Source organism: Hydra vulgaris, chromosome 03 (assembly GCF_038396675.1).
Source record: "Hydra vulgaris chromosome 03, alternate assembly HydraT2T_AEP".
NCBI classification, from domain to species: Eukaryota; Metazoa; Cnidaria; class Hydrozoa; order Anthoathecata; family Hydridae; genus Hydra; species Hydra vulgaris.
In genome coordinates, this window is record NC_088922.1 from 69,154,008 (window position 1) to 69,176,342 (window position 22,335).

The 22,335-nt window shown below is 27.0% G+C and overlaps 1 protein-coding gene across 6 annotated transcripts in view; it reads left to right on the forward strand.

The window, feature by feature from the left end:
- LOC100204076 (low-density lipoprotein receptor-related protein 6) overlaps positions 1-22,335 on the forward strand; it is a 77,275-nt gene that overhangs the window by 50,577 nt on the left and 4,363 nt on the right. For 2 of the 6 annotated variants that reach the window (XM_065794092.1, XM_065794093.1), the window contains exons 8-14: positions 1,191-1,340; positions 4,612-4,746; positions 10,455-10,604; positions 11,791-12,228; positions 12,537-12,650; positions 18,390-18,430; positions 19,205-19,302. In XM_065794092.1, coding sequence (XP_065650164.1) covers positions 1,191-1,340; positions 4,612-4,746; positions 10,455-10,604; positions 11,791-12,228; positions 12,537-12,650; positions 18,390-18,430; positions 19,205-19,302 — 1,126 coding nt within the window. The remainder of the gene's footprint in view (positions 1-1,190; positions 1,341-4,611; positions 4,747-10,454; positions 10,605-11,790; positions 12,229-12,536; positions 12,651-18,389; positions 18,431-19,204; positions 19,303-22,335) is intronic. The other 4 variants (XM_065794096.1, XM_065794097.1, XM_065794094.1 and 1 more) reach the window with 3 other exon arrangements.

Consider the following 22,335-nt stretch of genomic DNA (forward strand, 5'->3'; position numbering starts at 1 on the left):
AAATATTACTTACAAACTGTTGTGGGTGACTCTTTTTGAAATCAAATCAATATAAAACATATTACTTTTGAGCGAAATTTCATCAGTTTATGACAGGAAATTTATTATTTTACAAAAAATTTACATAGGGTGAACTGTTCGACACATTTCTCAATGTATTGATGAACATTTTAAGGAAGATAAAAAATCACATATGTTTCAACATATTAAATCCAACATTGATTGTTTTAATAAAACAACAGCAGAATGTTTTACCATTTTGGATTCTGCCAATAGGGAAACTAAATTAGAAATTAAGGAAAGTCTTTATATAAAATGGCAGAACCCTGAGTTAAACAAACGAGTTAGGCACAGAGATATTGAATTGTTCTAATTTGACTTATATTAACATGCTGTCCTTTATTGTACAATACCTTTTGTGTAATAAATGTTAACTGTAAATTTGAATGTATTTTTATTATTTCCTTTGTATTATGTTTTTTATTTTAATTATGTATTATAAAAAGTTTTTTTTGAATAACAATTTTTAATAGATTTTTAATTACTTAGTAACCTATATAGTGAAAAATTTTATATTGTAATTTTAACCTGATGATGAACTTTGTAAAATCAAAACATGTATTTTAAACTAAAACGTGTTTTTTATTTCACTAAAGTGATAATATTGTTTGTGCTCACCAGACCTTTAGGATCTATATATATAAATATATATATATATATATATCTCTATATATATATATATTTAGTATCTATATATATATATATATAGGATATATATATATATATATATATATATAGATATATATATATATACACGTATATATATTTATATATGTATATATATTTATATATGTATATATGTATATATATTTATATATGTATATATATTTATATATGTATATATATTTATACATGTATATATATTTATATATGTATGTATGTATGTATTTATGTATATAGACAACCCCTTAAAAAATAAATCTGTATTTTTGGAAACTTTAAAGGTGAATAAAAATTATTTTCCTAATATTTAATGCATGTTAATTATTACTTATGTAATTTTTGTTATTATTATTGTTATTATTGTTATTATTATTATTATTATTATTAGTAGTAGTAGTAGTAGTAGTAGTAGTAGTAGTAGTAGTAGTAGTAGTAGTAGTAGTAGTAGTAGTATTTTTATTTTTTAGTTGTAAAATTTGGTATTTGTCCATATAAAACTTTATGGGAATGTTCAAGTGATATGCAATCATGTTTATCTGATCGAGATTGTAATGATTCTTCTAAATGTTGTCAAAGTGCTTGTGGATCCAAATGTGTTCCTTATCTCATAAAAAGTGGTATGATTCAAAATTTATTGAAAATGTAAAATTCTTTAAGCTGTATATTTATTTTTGGATATATATGTGTATGTATATATATATATATATATATATATATATATATATATATATATATATATATATATATATATATATATATATATATATATATATATATATATATATATATATATATATGTATTTATGTATCTATGCATGAATGCATGTATTATGGACTTGTTTACCCCCTTCTGCCAAACTCATACCCTTACTCAAAAAAAATTAGGAAAAGGATATATAAATTTTTTTGTCATTAATAGTAATTTTGTTAACAGAAGTAATTATCATTAATTTTAGGGAAAGCTTGTGAAAAATTAGAAGATCAACAAAGTTTCTTAAAATGTTATGATTACTGGCAGCGCAATGGTTACTAATGGCATTACTTGTAGATGGTTTTTGCAGGGATGAATTTATGCCCTAAATAGATGCAGTGTTAGTTAAAATTAGTATAGTTTATTGAGAGTCTAAGGTCTGACTCTAAGATCAGGTCAGATTATCCTGCTACTGGTAACATGTAACAACCCATTACAACCTGCTTCATATCCTGCTGCCTTAAAGGCTAGAAAAAAGTGCATACATAACATACTTAAACATACATACATAGAGATGGTGCCTCGGTAAAAATACTCATCTTGGGCAAATGTTAAACACATCCGACTATTGTCTTGTAGAAGGCCTCCTGGGCAAAGACTTAAGAGGTAAACAGATTCTATGTGTTAACCAGCCTGGCAACAATTCTTCATCTATTAGGCTGGCGCAGATGTATTTATAATAAATATGTTCCAGTTTAGGATTTTGATTGCTGGATCTTCTGCATAATATAATGAATTGCAAGGCAACTCATTCTATTATTTCCTAATGAGGGTACAGATCTAAAAATTAGTTTCATGGTTCTGAGGCCGGCTGGTAGTCAGGTTTTCCGAATTCTGTAATAGCTCTCAGAGAGGCTGATTCCATCAACAGGTGTAAAGTATCAGAGCGGCATCTGTTATCTCTATTTTCAAAAATTCTGGAGAGCAATCTGATTCGTGATCATTGATATGGAGAGCAATCTTCTTGTTCTACAGCTGATTTGCTAATAGTAATAATTTATAAGTTTTACCGTGCATTAGATAGATGTGAAGAGGTTAAGGCTATTACTCCTGGCATTTCTAAAGCTTTTGATAAAATTTGGCATGCTGGTCTTCTTTATAAGTTTTTTTTATAGTGTATCAGGTAACATCTTGAAGATTATTGAATCTTAGTATAAAAGTTGTCCTCGATAGGCGGCACTCTTCTTCATATTCTGTAACTTCAGGGGTTCCTAAATGTTTTGTCCTAGGCCCTATACTCTTTTTAATTTACTTTAACAATCTTCCAGGTCTTCAGATCAGATCTTCTCATATCTAGTTTGGCATTGTTCTGATGATACTATAATTTATTCTTGTCTTGATAAGAAGCCAACACTCTCAAATTGCTTGGAGGAGGTATTTGAGCTTGATAAAGATCTCACTTCTGCTACAACATGATACTCACAATGAACTTTAATTCAGATAAAACCCAATTTTTTTCAGCCAATCATTACCGCAATAATTTAGATCTTCCTATATTTATGAACGGTTATGTACTTGATGAGTCATCTACCCTTCATCTTCTAGGATTAATTTTTACATCTGATTATCTTGGAAACCATATATCAAATTGATTGCAAAATTAGCATCTGCTAAGGTTGCATCTCTTTATCATATTTGCCACTTTCTTACTCCAAATTCTATTATCTTTATGAATCTCAAATCCATCCTTGTATGGAATAATATTGCTATATCTGGGGTGGATCTTCTAATGATGCCCTTTCTCTTTTAGACAAGGTGTAAAAATGCATTGTAAACATAGTTGGACATGCTCTTGCAGCCAACCCCCAACCATTATCACATCATTATAATATTGCTTCAATTTCTCTTTTCTATAAATATTATAATGGGCACTGCTCTAAAGAGTAAGTGCTCCAAAAATTCTTACTTATCTAGTATTCAATATAATACTTTCTAACAAGTTTTGTGCACTTCAACTCAGAAAAAGATAAAATAATTACTTGATTTCAAAATGGCTAAACAATGGATTTATACATTTTTACAAGACAATAGTTATATTTTAAGAATTAATTTATCAAAATATTTATAAATTTATATATATATATATATTTACAGGGGCTATTCTAGACCATTTTTGTCAGCGCCAACTGTATTTGGGTGCCATTTAAATTCAGAAATTGAGTACCTCTTTTTTTAACGGCAAATATCATTGTTTTTTTTTTGCAAATCGGTGCCTACATATAGCAAATTTTGTTATGGAACGGCACCAGCACTGGTGTGTACTACCACTTAAATTTTTTTTAGAATAGCCTCTGGTATATATATATATATATGTATATATATATATATATATATATATATATATATATATATATATATATATATATATATATATATATATATATATATATATATATATATAAACAATTTTAATTTTAACTCTATTTGGTATTCTACAAAATAGAATGCTCAATGTTCTTAAAGGAACAGAGCAATTATATATTAGTAGAAAATCACTTAACAATAATTTTTTTTTATTTTACAGTGTTTCATAAATAAAGACTCATCAGAAATGAATGACTAAATTAATAAAACTTCAATTTATACCAAAATTTAAATTACAGGAAATTGCAAATGTCTTAACTACTGTAAATTTTCACTCATTTGTGGAATTTGCTGACACTATTATAAAAAGAACTCTTTAGAAATGATTACTTATGCTTTTTTTGAAAAAATGTTTTTTAAAAGGGGATTTTTTTTTTTTTTTTTTTTGTTATTTCACCTCCTTAAGGCCCAGAAGGCCACTACAGATAAGGAGGCTACTTAGTTGTGGCTATAACCCTCTTTCAACTCTATAACTCCGAAACACGAACCTTGACGAACAAGGCCACTGCGTGGAGAAACAAGTTGAGCGCGGTACTATCAGGGACGTGGTGAATTTCGAACTCGGAGGCTCTCGCTTATGAAGCGAGCGCTCTACCACTACATCACTACCGCATTTAATATAAATATTATTTAAGCTCATTTATTTTTATTGCTTTTAGGAGAAACTTATTTTTGTGCCTACATTTAGAAAATAAATTCTTTTTTTTATTAGTTGAATTTTTTTTTTTCCATGTTTATATATTTTCAGCATTTTATTTTATGAAAAATTTTAGATCATCCTTGTACAGTTAACAATGGTGGATGCTCACATATTTGCTTCTCTTCTACTAGATGGCTAAAATGTGGATGTCCTGATGGAATGAAACTTATGGAGAATGGCAAGGAATGTCAAAACGTTTCTAAAACACGTAACTTTTTAATTTTTTTATTTAAATAAAAAAATTTTTGTTGTTACCTTTATGTTTTAAATTAAGAAATTAATTTAAATTATGTTTAAATAATTATTTGTTTTGTGATGTTTTATTTACATTGTAAGAAGTTAGGCTATGATCTAAAGAAGAAATTTTAGAAATAATAAAACAGTTGACATAAGACAATAAACTGTAACTTGTTAAGAGTTATAAAGTATGTTTGCTTGGATGGGGGAGAGGGGGTCTGCAAATGGCGTATATGAGATAAGGTGCAAGGGGTCAATTATAAAAGTAAGGAGACACTAAATTTTTAAAAATATCAAAAATTAATTTGTGGGTACATTAAAAGTCTAGGTACTTTAAGGAAGGTGGAGGGTACTCAAAATAGCATATAACAAAATTGGAGTGAGGGTCAAAATAAAAGCGTTCCTATTTCATAGGCGACCCCTCAGGCAAATATGAAGAAAGGAAAGAATTTAAAATAAAAATTTTTTAAATATGTAACATAAAAAAAATTTTAAAACTAATTTTTTACTTTGCAAAACTTTTATTTTGCTACCAAATGACCTGTAAAAAAAAATTAGCTACAACAAGGGCTAAAAGAAAAGCCATAGCAACACCAGTTTGTTTGTAAATTTATACAGTGACAGAAATATCTATTGTTTTTCTAGTAGAATATTTGTGTGTAACTTATAAAATTGTAAAGTGCTAAAAATGTTTATGAGGTAGGTTTGGTTTACATCTTTGATAAAAGTAAAAGGATCTTCAGTAATAATTTCAGAAAGTATTTATTGAGTCTTGGTAATTGATAGTTTTAAGTTTACGAACAATAGACCTAAAAATTTTTATTATTATTATTTTAATAATTTACTCCCTACAAGTTGCAATATAAGTTGGGAGTTACCAGAAAATAATATTAAACAATAGAAAAGAATATTGTTAAAAAGAACAAAAACAGAAGGCTTAAAAAATTGTAAATCATTCATAAAGCACTCAACTTATTTCTCTGCACAGCGACCTTGTTTGTCAAGATTGGTGTTTTGGAGTTATTGAGTTGAGAGATGGTTATAACCACAAGTAGCCTCCTCATCTGTAGTGGCCTTCTTGGCCTTGAAGAGGTGAAATACAACAAACAAACAAAAAAAATCATGTATGTTGGGAAAACATTAGCGGTAATTTGCCTTTTCACTATTAATTTTTTAAATTTCACGCCTTTCAAGCACTATGGGATAAATGAGGCGCAAACAAACCAAAACATAATTTTTAAATAAGTAAATAAAATGAAATAAATAAAGAAAAGAAAAGTAAATATATAGCATTATGGGATAAATGAGGTGCAAACAAACCAAAACATAATTTTCAAATAAGTAAATAAAAGGAAATAAAGAAAAAAAAACAAAGTAAATAAAACATATAAATTAGACATGGGTGACGGTGATCATTGCGTTGTTCAAAACTGCAACAATGATAGAAGATATCAAAATAAATCCATATTAACAGTTTTAATGCTAGTTTGCAACTAAATTTTTGAAGATGCAAAGATGTTGCCTAAATGGAACTCAAAAATTGGACTGTTTAGAAGTCATTTTAGAATTTCTGTTCAGTCGTCAGTTTGTTCAAATCATTTTTAAATGGGACAACCTACTGATATTTATCCCTACCCCACACAATACTTAAATGGTTATGATAATGAGTTAAAAAACCAAAAATCTCCATTAAAAAGAACCTCACAGCTCAAGCCTCAGCCTATGGATATTCATTATGATCATAATTATGCATTACCTGTTGTTCCTATTTCTGTTTTGTTAGAAACTTGAAAGTACTTCAAAACACTCCCAAAAGGATACACCAAAAACCTTTGTTATTAAAACATCATAAACAATTGCTGAGTAAGTTTTCTTTGATACCATAGGCAAAGTTGGTTAAATTATGTCATTCGGATAAATTATTCAAGATCTAGCATTTTAATTTACAGTTTCATATTCTCAATGCTCAAGTATATTACTTACCTGGATTACTAATTTTTGATTACTTACTTAGTTAAAACCTCTTCTACTTTGGTCAACAAAAGATGCAAATTTGTTATATAAAGCAAGGCATTTTTCTGGAAAGTTACACAACATAGAAGGTATAATTGACTGCAATGAACAAAAAATTCAGAAACCATCTAATGTGAAGGCACAATATCAAATATTTAGTACTTATAAAAGTTTTAACACATTAAAAAAACTAGTTACAACAAAAACTGATTCTTTCAGTTTTATCTCCAAAGCTTATGGTGGCTAAACTTCAAATAGGCACATTACAGAGGACTGTAATGTTATTAGTATGTTTTCTGAAGAATCTATTTATTTGGCTGATAAAGGCCTCAATATTCATGATTTGCTTTTGAAAAAAAAAGTGGTATTGTTTGTCCACCTTTTAAAAAAAAGGAAAACATTTTACACAAACTAAAGTCCTTTCTGGCTAAGAAATGTTGAGTGATCAATTCGACAACTTGAAGAATTTAGGATATGTAAAACTGATTCATTACATATATTTTATTTGTGGAGCTTTAAGTAAAATACAACCCTCAAATGTAAAGGATGTAAATTGAATATGCTAATATTAATGAAAAGATATCTCTATTTTTTCTTTTTTTTTTTTTTTTTTGTATATAAAAAAAACAAAACATCACAAAATAACAAAAATGTTTTCAATAAATTTTCAGCACATTGTCATATTAAACTTACGATTTTGTTTACTGTCTGAATCATTAATGTATTTCTTTATGAGATAATTTTAAATTGTAGCTATTTCTTTTTTCTCAAGTTTCTCAATGATTAATTCAAGGAAAACATACTCTGTATAAAATTTCAGAAATTTATGTTCATTTTAATTATAGCTAGGATCAAAATAAATTTTTTCATAGTTTTGATCACTTGCTAAACATACATAGAAATCATCATGAGGGTAGCCACTTATAAATAACTGGTGTATTTGTGTACTCTATTGATGACTACTTTTCAGTGTGTATTTGTTAGCACAAGATTTATTTTCTAAAAAGCTCTGAGCACTTTGAGCATATTTACATTTTATTTTTTGCCTGAATTTCCATGGATATTTAATTTCAAGCAAACCGAACCCACAACATGTACAATTTGTTATACCATCTGGGCATTTTGTTTTTCACTTCCAAGTCAATGTCAAATTTTGCTATGAGGGCATGAGCAATAGTTAACGATATTGTTCCAACTCTATGTGATTTCCAAAGTAAATTTTTTGATTGATATATCGTTGCTTCTTATAAAAGTTTTGTTGGAGATAGTGTTGAAAAACGTCCTAAAATTTTTCACATTTATACATTGATTTATTCTCATACATTCTATCTGAGCTACATATTGCTCTATGGTAGGTGGTAGCGCTTTGTTTTTAGTTGTATTGGAAGATAATTTCCATCTGTGGCTTCTGCAACTGCTTCCCAATCTTCCTTTGTAAATTCTGACTGCTTTAAATTATAAGGACCAGGATTGTATAAAGATTGACTGAGTTTTAGATTATTATTTTCTATGCTTGATTTGACTTTTTTAATAGAAATATTTTGTAAAATACCTAGCTCATATAATTTTCTTTTCTGTGTTTTAGTCCCCCACTTTTATTTTACTGATGTGCAAGTTACATTTTCTCCTAATCACACATGCTCTTCCGCAAATAATAACAAAGCAAATATGTGTTTGCAACTTTCTTTATAACTGGCTACATAATTGCATTCTGCAGTTAATATACTTGCAGTACTGCAGTTAATATACTGCAGTTAATATACTTGCAGTTAATATTCTGCAGTTAATATACTATAATATATACGTTTTTATTTAAACATACCCATTATTCACATTCTTTATCATATATTCTTGTTTGAGGGACTACTGTTCCTTTTAGATGACAAAATTTTACAGCATCTGATAAACTGATAAATGATAAAATTTTCATCTGATAAACTGTTAAAAGCTACCAAAGTTACATGATCTGAAGTATAAAGAAAGTGTCCTTTCAATGAAAGAAAGTGTCCTTCTGCATATCTGTGTACTCACAGCTCTAAAGTTTTGAATCTTTAGAGCTGTGAGTGAGAAAAGCTTAATTTTCTCTTTTTCTAATACCCATTTTCCAATTTCAAAATGATGGAAAATTTGGGCACCTGATTTTAATTTAATTTTTGAAAAGATTCTTGATTTGATTTCTTCTGTTTCTTCTCGTACAGTTTTTTTTAATGTTAATTTAAGTTTATTAGCATAATAATTGTTTGTTAAAAATTTTTTTTTTTTTAAGGATTTTTAACAACAGTAATACTCCTTGCTTGCAGAAATTCTTACAACATTCCAACTTTTAATTTCATCCATAAATGGATAAAAAAAAAAATTTTATCAGTGGAATAATCAGACTTAGTTAACAGTATTGTTAAAAAACTGTTTTGATAATGTTTGTTGTCAATTATTGTTTTTGTCTCAGCTATCCCATAATTCTTTAGGAGTGAAATTTGAAAAATTATTAGCAAAAAGACAAATTCATTGATGATATCCTTCCCATTTTCCCGATGCATTGATGTTTGTCGAAAAAAAAACTAGATAAATTATACTTTTTTGAGCATATGATATGAGTATTGGAACAAGAGATGATAGCTCTAGTTTGAGATGATAGCTCTAGTTTGAGTAGCAACCATAATAGTGTTTGTGGAAAATAGTAAAAGATGCAACCACTGCAACTGCAAGCCACTGCAACTTTTCCACATTGTGAATTTAGTTGGACCTGCAAAGCTTGAACATATTTGTCCCTTTTTTCCATGGAAAAAAGGGACAAATATGTTCAAGCTTTGCAGATCCAACTAAATTTACACTTAGATTTCAAACCTTGTGTATAAGAAAAAGGGCATGGACTGGAGTATAACAAGTTGCCTAATTAGTGGTAGGATTGTCTGAAAAGTCATTAATATAAATGAGAAACGGGCCAAGACCAAGGATGGAACTTTGTGTACCTCAAAAGTTACTAAAAATGAAAGGAGAGTGCTGTTTGTCAAGAACTCATTAAATATTGTGATTAGAAAAAAGAGATTTTAAAACTTTTCGACATCGTATAAAGAGCTAAAGTAGAAGATCAGCATGCTAGACTTAATCGATAAATTTTGATACTTCAAAAACAATAGCCATTGTCCTACAACCTTTATTTAATGCCTCGCAATTTACTTTAATACATAGCTATATATGTGCAACATAGCACTATTAATACTCTGATATTTTGCAGCTGTTGATGGAATCAACCTTTCTGAGAGCTACCTTAAAGTTTAGGAAATTTTAATACCAGTCGGCTTCAGAATCTTTAATTTGAACTGTATAGCTGTACACTACATTAGGAGATAACAGTGCAGTTACCACTTTAACTACTTTTGTAACTCTTAACACTTTAGTAATAAGAGGCACAAGCAAAAACCCATGAATAAAATCCATCATTTAGCCTAGGTTGAACAACCAGGAATAAACATGATGAAATAATGTGTTTTTATGATGACTGATGTCTAAAGTAGTTTAAAATGTGTTGGGTTAACATTATAATTAATATAATATAAATGTAATTATATAAGTTGATTACATTTAATAATTATAACTGTTTAATTAATTATAATTATTTATATCAAGTAAGACAATTTTTATTGATTTATGTAATTTTTAAACTAGTTACCTCAAGTGTACAAAGTATTATGCTGATTCAATCTGTTGATGTTATATCATTTTTGCCGAAAATAAGTGTTAAGCCATCTTTTACAAATTTGGTTGCTACATCAAGTATGTTTGTCACCACCATTATATTGTCAACACGGAGCATAGGTTGAAATTTTGATATCAATTTTTTTTCAATTTTGATTTATGATATTGTTTAAAATTCTAGATATGTTAGATATTTATTTTTTTATATAATTCATAAGTTAAAATTAATTTTCATAAAAAATAAAACTAGTTAAAAAAATAGTATTAAATTTTAATATTATAAAAGTTAACAATAATAAAACTAATTTTCTCATTCAAAATAAAAAAATTTCATAAAGGCCAAGTGATGTTAGTTATAGAGGCTGATAATTTATTTTCATTCAAACTAACAAGCCTGTATCGCCAAGAAATAAGTTATTAGATAGATGGCAATAAAAGGTATTTAATAATTTTGGATAAAAGTTCAGAGTTCCATCCCCACCATGTCTCTGGTAGTACCAGGTTCAACTTGTTTCTCCGCGCAGTGGCCTTGTTTGTCAAGGTTTGTATTTTGGAGTTATAGAGTTGAGAGAGGGTTGTAACCACAACTAAAGTAGCCTCCTCGACTTTAATGGCCTTTATGGCCTTGGGGAGGTGAATTAAACTATAAATTAACTAAAAAGTATATAACTAGTCATGAAATGCTAATAAAGATAGTAAAAAAACTTAAAACACTAATGTATAAAAAATAATGGGGGTTCTTTATTAATATACTTCTACTAAAAAAAATTTTGAAGTTTTAAACTGTATTATACTTTGTTATTATTTTCTTAATTTTTTTTTCTTTTCTTAAAAAATTGTGTGTTATTATTGTTAACTTTTATAATATTAAGAAAATAAAAAGCACAAACAAAAAACAATGTTTCAGATTTTCTCTAAATTTACATAATTTAGACTAGTACATAAATTACATATAAACAAGTCTTTTTGGTACTTTTTTGATTTTGTAGATTGGCCCTATGAAAAATAAATGAACTTTGGTGTGAGAGTTGTTGGTTTTTTAAGAAAGGTCTTTTAGCATGACCCTTGATTACACCCTTGGTAAAAATGTTTTATCCAAAAGTATATCAAACTGGGTCTTCAAAAAACTAAAGTTTTATTGACTTTTGAAAACTTTTTTAATACTAACTTTTTGAAGAAAAATATTGCCATAAAAATGTCATAAAAAAATGATCTTATCAAAGCACAAAATGTTTTAATAATTTTACTATTTTTATATAAAGTAAACTTAACTGAAAATGTATTTTTTGTTTTTAATATTTATCAGGTTTCTCAGATCTTTCCAATCAATCATTTAAATCTGATTTTACTGTAATCAGTACATTTATGTTTTCAAAGCAAATTGTAAACAGTGTTCCACTGCATTACTCAAGTGCAATGTTAAGCAATACAAAGGATTCTTTGAAACCTTCACTTATGGATCCTTTGAAAACTTCTTCACTTATGGAACCCTTAAAAACTTCTTCACTTAAGGAACCCTTAAAAACTTCTTCACTTAAGGATTCTTTGGAAACTTCTTCATTTGATGCAAAATGCTCCTTAGTTGATTTGATTCCTTTTGTGTCTACAATAAATTTAGACTCGTTAACTACTTCAATTGTTGTACCTGCAGTTTCATCAAGTATTGAGTGCTGCTTAACAATGAATGCTAATTGTTGTTCTATGGTTGTTTCTGTAGCAGCTACAGGTTGTTGTACCACTAATGGTACTAATTTTACAAAAATTAATTTCAAAATAAAATTTTTAACTTAACTTTTAAAAATTTATTTAACAAATAGAAATTAAAAGTTTAAATGTTTGTTTTTTATATATATATTATTTTAATAATAATAAGTTAAAGGTTAAATTCTTTTTTTAAACTTAAAGACATAAATAAAGTAAAAATAAAAATTTTAATAGCATTTCAATAACTGTAAGTTATAAAAATGATAGAAATAAGTTTATTTTATATAAAAATGATAGAAATAAGTTTATTTTATATAGTTTGATAAAAACATGTTATTTATTTTTAAGAACTGTGCCAGGGAATTTTATGTAATAATGGAGGTAGCTGTAATGTACTTAACAAAACAGCTAAATGTTTGTGTGCTGATAATTGGTTTGGTTCATCCTGTCAAATATATACAAGTAAATTTTTTTTTACTTTTAAAAGAAAAATGTAGTATGTAAGAATGTAGTTAAGAAGAATGTAGTATGTAAGAATGTAGTTAAGAAGAATGTAGTATGTAAGAATGTAGTTAAGAAGAATGTAGTATGTAAAAATGTAGTTAAGAAGAATGTAGTATGTTAGAATATAGTTAAGAAGAATGTAGTATGTAAGAATGTAGTTAAGAAGAATGTAGTATGTAGTATGTAAGAATGTAGTTAAGAAGAATGTAGTATGTAAGAATGTAGTTAAGAAGAATGTAGTATGTAAGAATGTAGTTAAGAAGAATGTAGTATGTAAGAATGTAGTTAAGAAGAATGTACAGCGGCGGTTTTAAGCACAGGCAAAGCAGGCATTTGCCGGCGGCCTCGCATTTTTTTTTCTTAGTACAAGTAATATAAAAAAATTTTCTTAGTACAATAAATATAAACAACGAAACTCGTTTATTAAAATTCAATATAATGTATGCGTACAGTATTTTTATAAAATATTTAACTTTACATATACATCTATTATTATGTATGTAGCAATTTTTTTTTGCGTTATACATAATGCCTGGCAACCATATGAAAGAGTATGCGGTTTCTAGTCTCATATACATTGACAATGGCTGTGACAAATATATTTTTTTGCCCATATACACCTACACGTCTCAAAGGTTTTTTCTGTTTTTCCATCCTCCTAACTGAATGACTTTTTGTTTGTTTGTTTATTTATTTTATATAATATTGTCTTTACATTTTTACTGTTGCACAAGACATAATCTGAGCAGTGATGGGATGTTATGCTCGTTCCGGGTATTTGTTGTAGCGGTTTCTCTTTGAGCCATAGATCAGTGTTTATTCCATGTATAGGTGTTTTATCCATTGTGGATTCGATGAAGTATGGCTACATTTGCTAACAGTTATTGACAATAGTCCCATAAGCGGGGCTGCCCCCTCCCTGGGAATATCCTTGGTGAGTTGGTGAAGTCTAAAGTTGGAGACTCTCCTTGCATTGCTGTTAAAGCCATCTTGGGTTCTTTGATTTACGACTGGCACTTCCCTTATTATTGTTGTGGCTTTTATATTCACTCCTTACGCTGGCTTTTGATTAGACTCGACGTTACAGAACTTACAACAAAGACTGATTTTTCTTTTACTAATTTATCACATTTACATACTATTTTTATTATTTTACATTAATATTTTCATGAGGACGCTTGTTCCTTCCTTCTGACTTTGAGTCTTTATGCATTTTATGAGTTGAGTTCTTTATGTACATTTTAATATACAAAATCCTGGTACGTTTTTGGTTTTATATTGAAAAGATTTGTGGTTTCTGTAGTATTATATTTATTTGACGTCGCTATGCCATTTTTGTTTTTGTGAGCACTTTAATGTCTTCATTAACGATCTTTTTATTTTTCCTGACAACAATTTTGTTTTTAGTTTCTTATTTGTTATAGTTTGTTATATTGCTATAGCTATAGTATGATTGTTGTTGGTATAAAAAATGTTGTGTTATGATTGTGTGTGAGTTACAATTTTTTGGTATAATGTAAGTAATGAATGATGTAAAAAACCAAATTAAAAACTCATAAAAATTTTCAAATTAAAACTCATAAAAAACTATTTACGTTCCACTATGGGTCAAGCCGCTTATCTGCATTAGCTTTAATTTCCATTGAAAATAAAATAAGTCGGTCCTTGGACTGTTCTGATTTAATTGATGAGTTTGCGTCTTTAAAAGTCAGAAAGGTTAAGTTTTAAGTCAATGTAATCGATCCTCCTAAAATCTGCGAAAAAAATAAATGGTATCGCATTTTGAGTTGTCTTATTAGTGCATCTTCATCCAAAATAAAAAAAATACTTAATGTACATTTAAAACCTATGTGCGTTTTTTGCTTCGCTACATTCTAATAAATATCCAAAACACAATAGAACACAAGAATTAAAAACTCATTTAATATAATAGAAAACTTGCCTATGGGCTCGCATATGGTTAATCCGCCACTGAGAATGTAGTATGTAAGAATGTAGTTAAGAAGAATGTAGTATGTAAAAATGTTGTTAAGAAGAATGTAGTTAAGTATTTTAATTTTTTTTTTCTTTTTTTTTTTAATGTCAGAAAATTCATAAATTATCATTAACAATTAAAATATTACTAATAATCCATATTCACTTATTTTAAAAAAATATTTTGAAATAATTAAAATTGTTTTAAAAATATCTAAATAAATGCCTTATCATTTTTCATCATAATTATTAGTTTCAATTATATAAGTGATATTTACTTTTAGTGACGATTTAATAACTTTAAATTAGTGATATTGACTTTTGGTGTCACTCCATTTTGTTATCTATTTATATATTGTTATAAAGTATTTTACTTGTATTATAATAAATATTATTATTGTTATTAGTAGCATTGTTATTATTACAATTTTATTTCTATTTTAAAAATGATTTATGGAATGTATATATCTTGTTTTTATTGATGTCGTTGACACATAGTAATAACTTTAAAAAGAAAGATTATCCAGAAATTTTATGTAAAATTTTTATAAGCTTAACTTTTAGGCTAATATTACAATTTTCAATTCCAAAGAGTTGGGAATTGGGTTCAGTAAAATGATTTAATATAGTATGATGAGTTTGGTTGATGATTTAATATAGTATGATGAGTTTGGTTGATGATTTAATATAGTATGATGAGTTTGGTTGATGATTTAATATAGTATGATGAGTTTGGTTGATGATTTAATATAGTATGATGAATTATTGAGAAACTACTGTGATAATTTTTTTTTTAAATCAAAACAAATAATAAATAAATATAAGCATTATATAGTAAATATATATATAAAAATACTTATATAGTTCTTATTTTTATTTTTATGTATATTTATATGTCAACCAAAATATAATATATATGTAATATATATAAAAAGTTTCAGTTAAAACCTTATCAAACCAATGCAACAAAATAATAATTACTTAATGACATAACTCATTTTGTTAAGGAAAAAGCGCCTGAACTTCAGTAAATGCATGTAATTTTAACTTACGTTACACAAATTTAAAATAGAAATGTGCTTTGACTCAGCATCATTATTCAAAACTTTAAATGCAAAACTGTAACATTTAATATTCTTTTGCATATATTATCAAAAAACTTTTTTAAAAGGTTTTTTCAGCTAAATATTAGAAAAAACAAAACTTTATCATGTTTTTGTTAACTTACATTACATGAAAATCGCAAAAGTTCTTTTGTTATTTTCTTGAAGTATATATATTTTATAAAATATAAAATCTGACTAACAACAATTTGAACATATAAGCTCCATTTTCACACTAGGTTAATTCCGATTATCCAAATAAATTCATGGTAAAAATAACATTTTACTGATGATACTTTTATTATCATGCGACAATGAGAAAAACCATAACTTTCGGAAGCATAAAAATGACTTAAATAAATTGTTTTAGTACTAAAGGTATATTTTAAATAAACTTTCATGTGTCTACATTAATATTCCTTTGCTAAAAATTGATGAAAAAGAGCTTAAAATTTGATTACTTTTTCATTTTCCGCCATGGAAATGCCCATATTCATTGACTTTTTTTTTTTTTTTTTTTTTTTTTTTTTTTTTTGAAAGACACATTACTTAGAAAAAAAGTGCCAATTTAAAGGGATCCCCAAGTGCCAAGACATGTTGTGTGCATATCATAGATAAACATTATAAAGTAAGTTAAAAGTTGATTAAACTTTCCTAAACAAATTATTGAATGAGATATGAACAAAAAACTTCTTAATTTTTAACGCCATTTTGTTTCTCGCGAAGGAAAGTTCTGGCTCTTTGACTATATTTTATTTTTTAAATCAGGTTTAATTAATGCACTATTTGATATCAATAAAAAAAGTTTCTTTCAAAAAACTTAAATAACTTAAAAGTTTCCCCTTTGGCGGTTCAATTTTGTATATATCTGAAAAATATTTATTAGATCATTTTAAAAACGGTTTCTTGAATTAGAAATACAAATTATTATAAACTCAAGTTAAAAATATATATAAGATCATTTTTAAAATGGTTTTCTCAATTTATTAAAAAAATAAAGATTTTTAAGTCTTTCAAAATTTAACCATTTTGGATTATATTGTACTTGTTAAAAAGTATTCATCTTGTGTATTGAAAAGTTTGCTTCGCTTAATTACCATTTTTATTATGCTAGTTTATTCTAACTCAAACACTTAATGATATGTTGAACAAAAACATGCTACAGCAAACGTTTTTTATAATCACTGCAGACTAAATATAAAAACCCAACCTGATTGTGTAAAACTGAACTGAGTTTAAAAACTCTGCAGTGAGCTAAAACATTTATTATTGATGTTTTTTTAACTGAACTACAGATTTGAGAACTTTACAGAATTGAGAACTTTACAGAATTGAGAACTTTACAGATTTGAGAACTTTACAGATTTGAGAGCCTAAAATTAATTTTTCAACCAGAAGTATAATGGCAAACCAAGAAGTAAAACAACAAATGCTTTTGTTATTATCTAATTCAATAATTTGTTTTGGAAAGTTTAATTAACTTTTAACTTATTTTCTGTTTATCTATGATATAAACACAACTTGTCTCGGCACTTGGGGATCACTTTAAAAAATAAAATATTTTAATAAACATGTTTTAAGCTATTTTAAGTAACTTTTTAATAAATATTTGATTTAAAAAAAAAAAAAAAGTTTTAATAACAAAAGTCCTAATAACTTAATGATCAAGTTTTGCTTGGTTGGAAAACTTATTAATAAAAATAATGTAAAAATAAATCCAGTTGCTACATCATAGATGAAATTTTACATGTCAGTAAAATTTAATTTATAAGGTGGTAAAAGTTATAAGCTGATTAATTTTAACATTTTTTTTTTTTTTTTTACTTTTTTTAAAACTTAATCAGTAAAGCTTGATCATTGAAGTTCTGAAACTAAAAAGTGACAGTTGAAGTTAGCTGCAATGTTGTTGTCTTTTTAGCAAAACATTCAGGTTACCCCTATAACAATGTTAGGTATTGAGAATTAGCATTATAAATTACAGTTTGATAACAAATTATTTTTACGTAATTAAACATTTTTATGTATATAATATTTATTTTATTTTTAATGTTTAAAAGTTTTGTCTCAATTAGTTACTTTGTTACGAAAAACAACTTAAGTTTTGATTTGTAACTAAGTGACATATAACTCATTATTTTATTGAGGCACAAAATTATAGCAAAAAATGTTATAATGATTGATATAAAAAATTGTTTGTCTTGATTGCGAGTTTTGTTTTTTTTAATTTTTCGTGGCTGAGCAACCAATTGAGATAAAACTTTTCTACATTTTATATAAATGATAGATGAAATATTACAATGCTAAACAAACATTTATGGCGTTTTAAATTTTAATATTATGAGTAAAAAAGTGTAAACTTGTTACCTATTGTAACCACTTTACGATTAACTTAACTTAAAAATGTTATAGGGGTTAAGAATGAGCTAAGCTCATAACTATGTCTAATAAAGTTGAAACTTAAGCAACATGGCTTTATGTTGCTAAGGTTTGAACTTACCAATATGTTAATAACATATTTATTACCAAAAAGTAAATTTTAAAATAACTAAATTAAGTTTAATAATAATTTATTTTTGGTAAAAATTTTTATTTTTAGTAAAAATGATTTTATTTATTCCAGAATCAGAGTTAATATCAATATCGCTGCAAACTACAAAGGAGGTGAGTTTTTATTTGAAGAATAAAAACTATTGCTATTTATTAATTTTACGCTATTTATTAATTTTAAAGTTGTGTTAACACTTGTATTAATATTTGTTTTAAATTTTTTTTTTATGTTTATAAAGTATTAAAAGAATTATGCAGAAAGTATAAATTTCTAATTTGTTAAATAAAATGTTTGATTACAGTTCTTAACTTATTCTTGTTGATAGAACCTTTTAGAACGAGGTATAAAACCATAATTTAATTTTTTTATAAATGAAGAACTTTTTTAAGATTGTTTCAAAAATAATAACTATAACATTTAATTTACTAAATTATTTTGAATTTGAATTAATCATCTAAAATGAAAGAAATGTTTGAAAACTTCAATAAAAAGTTTTTATTTAAAATATGTTTTAAAAATTAAAAGTTAGAAAAAATATTTTAAAAAATATTTTTTTTGTTTAAAACACAACACAATAGTGGTGTAGAGCACTTGCTTTATAAGTAAGAATTATAGAATTTACACTTGCTACACCATTAGAAGTACTAATACTGATTCTCTGTGCAGTGACCTTGTTCTTTAAGCTTTGTGTTTCAGAAAAACTTCTTTCATCAGCTTCTTAGACCTTGTGACAAAGAAAATAAAATAAAAAGAAGCAAAAATAAAATTTTTTTGAATTTTTATCAATCATTTCAATTGTTTAAATTTTTATCAATGTATAGGTTATTTTTTTAAGCTGTTTTTTATATGAAAATTATTTTGAGCAAAGATATTTTTTATCGTTTAAGATTACTAAGGAATATCTTGTGACATCACTGGCAAGTTATTATTCACAGTATTGTTCTGATTATAAAAACAATTGTGTTTATGATGCACTAAAAAGAAGGTATTTTTATAATTTTATAATTACTCTCAAAGTGAAATGTTTTGTTTATGATTAGTATATGATTCTTAAAATATGTTGTAGAAAATTAATCTTTTACTGCAATTTGTTCGTAGAATGTGAGGTGAATTTGTTGTTTTGTGTTTTTACCATTTATATACATGTAATAAACATGATACATTTATATACAATTTTTAGTAAATCCTTATTAATAATCATAATATTTTAAGCAAAATCTAATAACAAAATGAAGCAATTTTTAAAACAGTTTTATAGGGCTTCTTTATTAATTTTTTAAAAACTGTGTTATTTGCTGATTTTCTAAAAACTGTGTTATTTGCTGATTATCTAAAAACTGTGTTATTTGCTGATTTTTTAAAAACAGTTTTATTTGCTGATTTTCTAAAAACTGTGTTATTTGCTGATTTTCTGAAACTGCATTATTTGCTGATTTAAGTGTTTTAGTAGTTTTAATCTTTACTACTTTTTTGATGGTTTCTATGGATACATTTAATTATTTTGATTTGTATGCATACAATTAAACTAGTACCAGATCCTGAAAATTCCCCTAATTCCAAGATATATTGATGAGCATCTCTGGTATTCCTGTCAAAAAAATTATATCTAGAAGTTTTGAAAATTATTAAAACTTTTATCTCTGATAGGCAAAGATTTTCTTTTCACTTTAAAATTATCTCAAGTTATTGAAAAGTAAAAAGATAACTATTGTGATAATTATTATTATTATTATTGGTAACAAAAATGTAATAATATTATATTGTTAGGAAATTATAGATTTGATTGTTTTTTAAAAACTTTTCACAAAAAGATATTTCACTAGTTATTAAAAAGCAAACTGTCAAATTGTAAATAATAAATTTTTGTCAAATTTTTGACATTTATCTAAAATTTTAATTTTATGCTAAAAAATTTTTTTTAATTTTTAATTTGGTTATATGGAGTCTTATCTCTTGCAAAGTTCACCAGACCTACTTGCTCTTTGTGAGACTAATTTGATTTCAACTGTCTCATTTTGTGATCTTAGTGCTGATGGTTATCTTGCTTTAATTCATAAAAACTCCAATAGTCACATGCTTGGCCTGGGCATTTACATTTGTAAGAATTTACCCATTTGTCGGGAAGCTAGGTTTGAATCCACGGACTATTCTTTTATGTGTTTTTGCTTAGCACCGCTTCACTCTATCACTTTTCTCTTTGTTCTATATTGCTCTCTTTCATCTCAAAACCGCACTCCTTTCGATAATATTTCTGATCAAATTGACTAAGCCCTTTCTCTTTATACTTCAATCAATCTTGCTTTTAGTGATTTTAATGCTCATCACGCTGATTGACTTGGTTCTAGGCCCTCAACTTTTGCCTTTCTCAATCTCTAACACAAATTCACCTTTCCAACTCGCTTTCCAGACAATCCAAATCATTTACCTTCTTTAATCAACTAATGTCTTGTTTCTGATCCTAGTCAGTGCTCAGTTTCTCCACATTTACCCTTAGGTGCTTCTGATCATGGTTTGATCTCTTTTAAACTATTATCTCATTCTTTATCATCAGAATCCCCCTATCATCGTACCTCTTACAACTACTTTAAAGTTGACTGGGGCTCTTTCCGTGATTTTTATTGTGATGGCCTTTGGGTAGAAATCTTTCCTCTTTCTGCTAAAAAATGTGCTTCTAATGTAACTTCTTGGATTCAGGCTAGCATGGAATCTTTTATTCCCTCTGGATGATTCCAAATCAAGCCTCACTCTTCTTCATGGTTTTCCACTTATTGTGCTGCTGCAATCTCCAATTGTGACCATTACTTCCATACCAGTTACCAAAACAGTTCTTCAAAAAACAGACGTCTGTCTACAATTGCTAGAAACCACTGTAAAGAGGTTTTGTATAATGCCGAAGCTTGCTATTCTTAGGTCACTAAATCTTATATTTCATCCCAAAATTGAAAAAAAAAAAAGGCTCTAGAGACTTCTAGAGAATCCTCAACATTGTCAATAATAAAGGCAAATCTGTTATTCCTTCTCTCTTGCATGGTTCAGATTTTGTTACCTCACCTAAAGACAAAACTGAATATATTGCTAAGAACTTTTCATCAATCTCATTTCTTGATTCCACTAATCACATCCTACCTGATATAGCCAACAAACAGGTTGATCTATACCTGTCATAATCTTGCACAATTTTTCTCGAGCTGTTGTCTATACTTTCAATAGTGTTTAACAAGTTATCAGAGTCTTGTTTTCCAGTCTGCTGGAAAGCAGCATCTGTTATACCTATTTTCAAAATTTCTGAAGAGCAATCTGACTCATCTAACTACCATCCATTAGTCTTATTATTAAAAGCAAGGTTTTGAGTCTTTAATTAACAAATACTTAATCTTTCATTTTGAATCTAAGAACTTACTTTTTGATCATCAATAAGAATTTTGATCTTCTTGTTTTACTGCTGACTTGTTAACAGTATTAACCGATAGGTTTTATCATGCATTAAATAGATGTGGAGAGGTTAAGGCTATCGGTTTGGACGTTTTTAAAGCCTTTGATAAAGTTTGGCAGGGGTTCGTGATTCTATCCTAGGCTCAATTTTTTTTTTAATTTACATTAACAGTCTCCCATAAATTCTCATATTTAAGATGGCATTGTTCACTAATAACACTACAGTTTATTCTTGTCTTGATAAGAAGCCAACACTCTGATTACTTGGAGGTAGCATTTGTGATTGAAAAAGATTTTAATTCCTCTACAGCATGAGGTTCTCAGTGGCTGGTGAGTTTTAACTCAGATAAAACTCAATTTTTTTTAGCTAATTGTTATCATAACAGCCTAGACCTTCCTATATTTATGAATGGTAATGTACTTAATGAGTCATCTACCCTTCATCTTTTAAGATTAACTTTTACTTCTGATCTTTTCTGGAAACCATATATCAAATCCATTGCAAAATTAGCATTGTTAAGGTTGCATCTCTTTATTGTGCTTGTCATTTTTTTACTCCGGATTCTATACTTTGTCTCTATAAGTT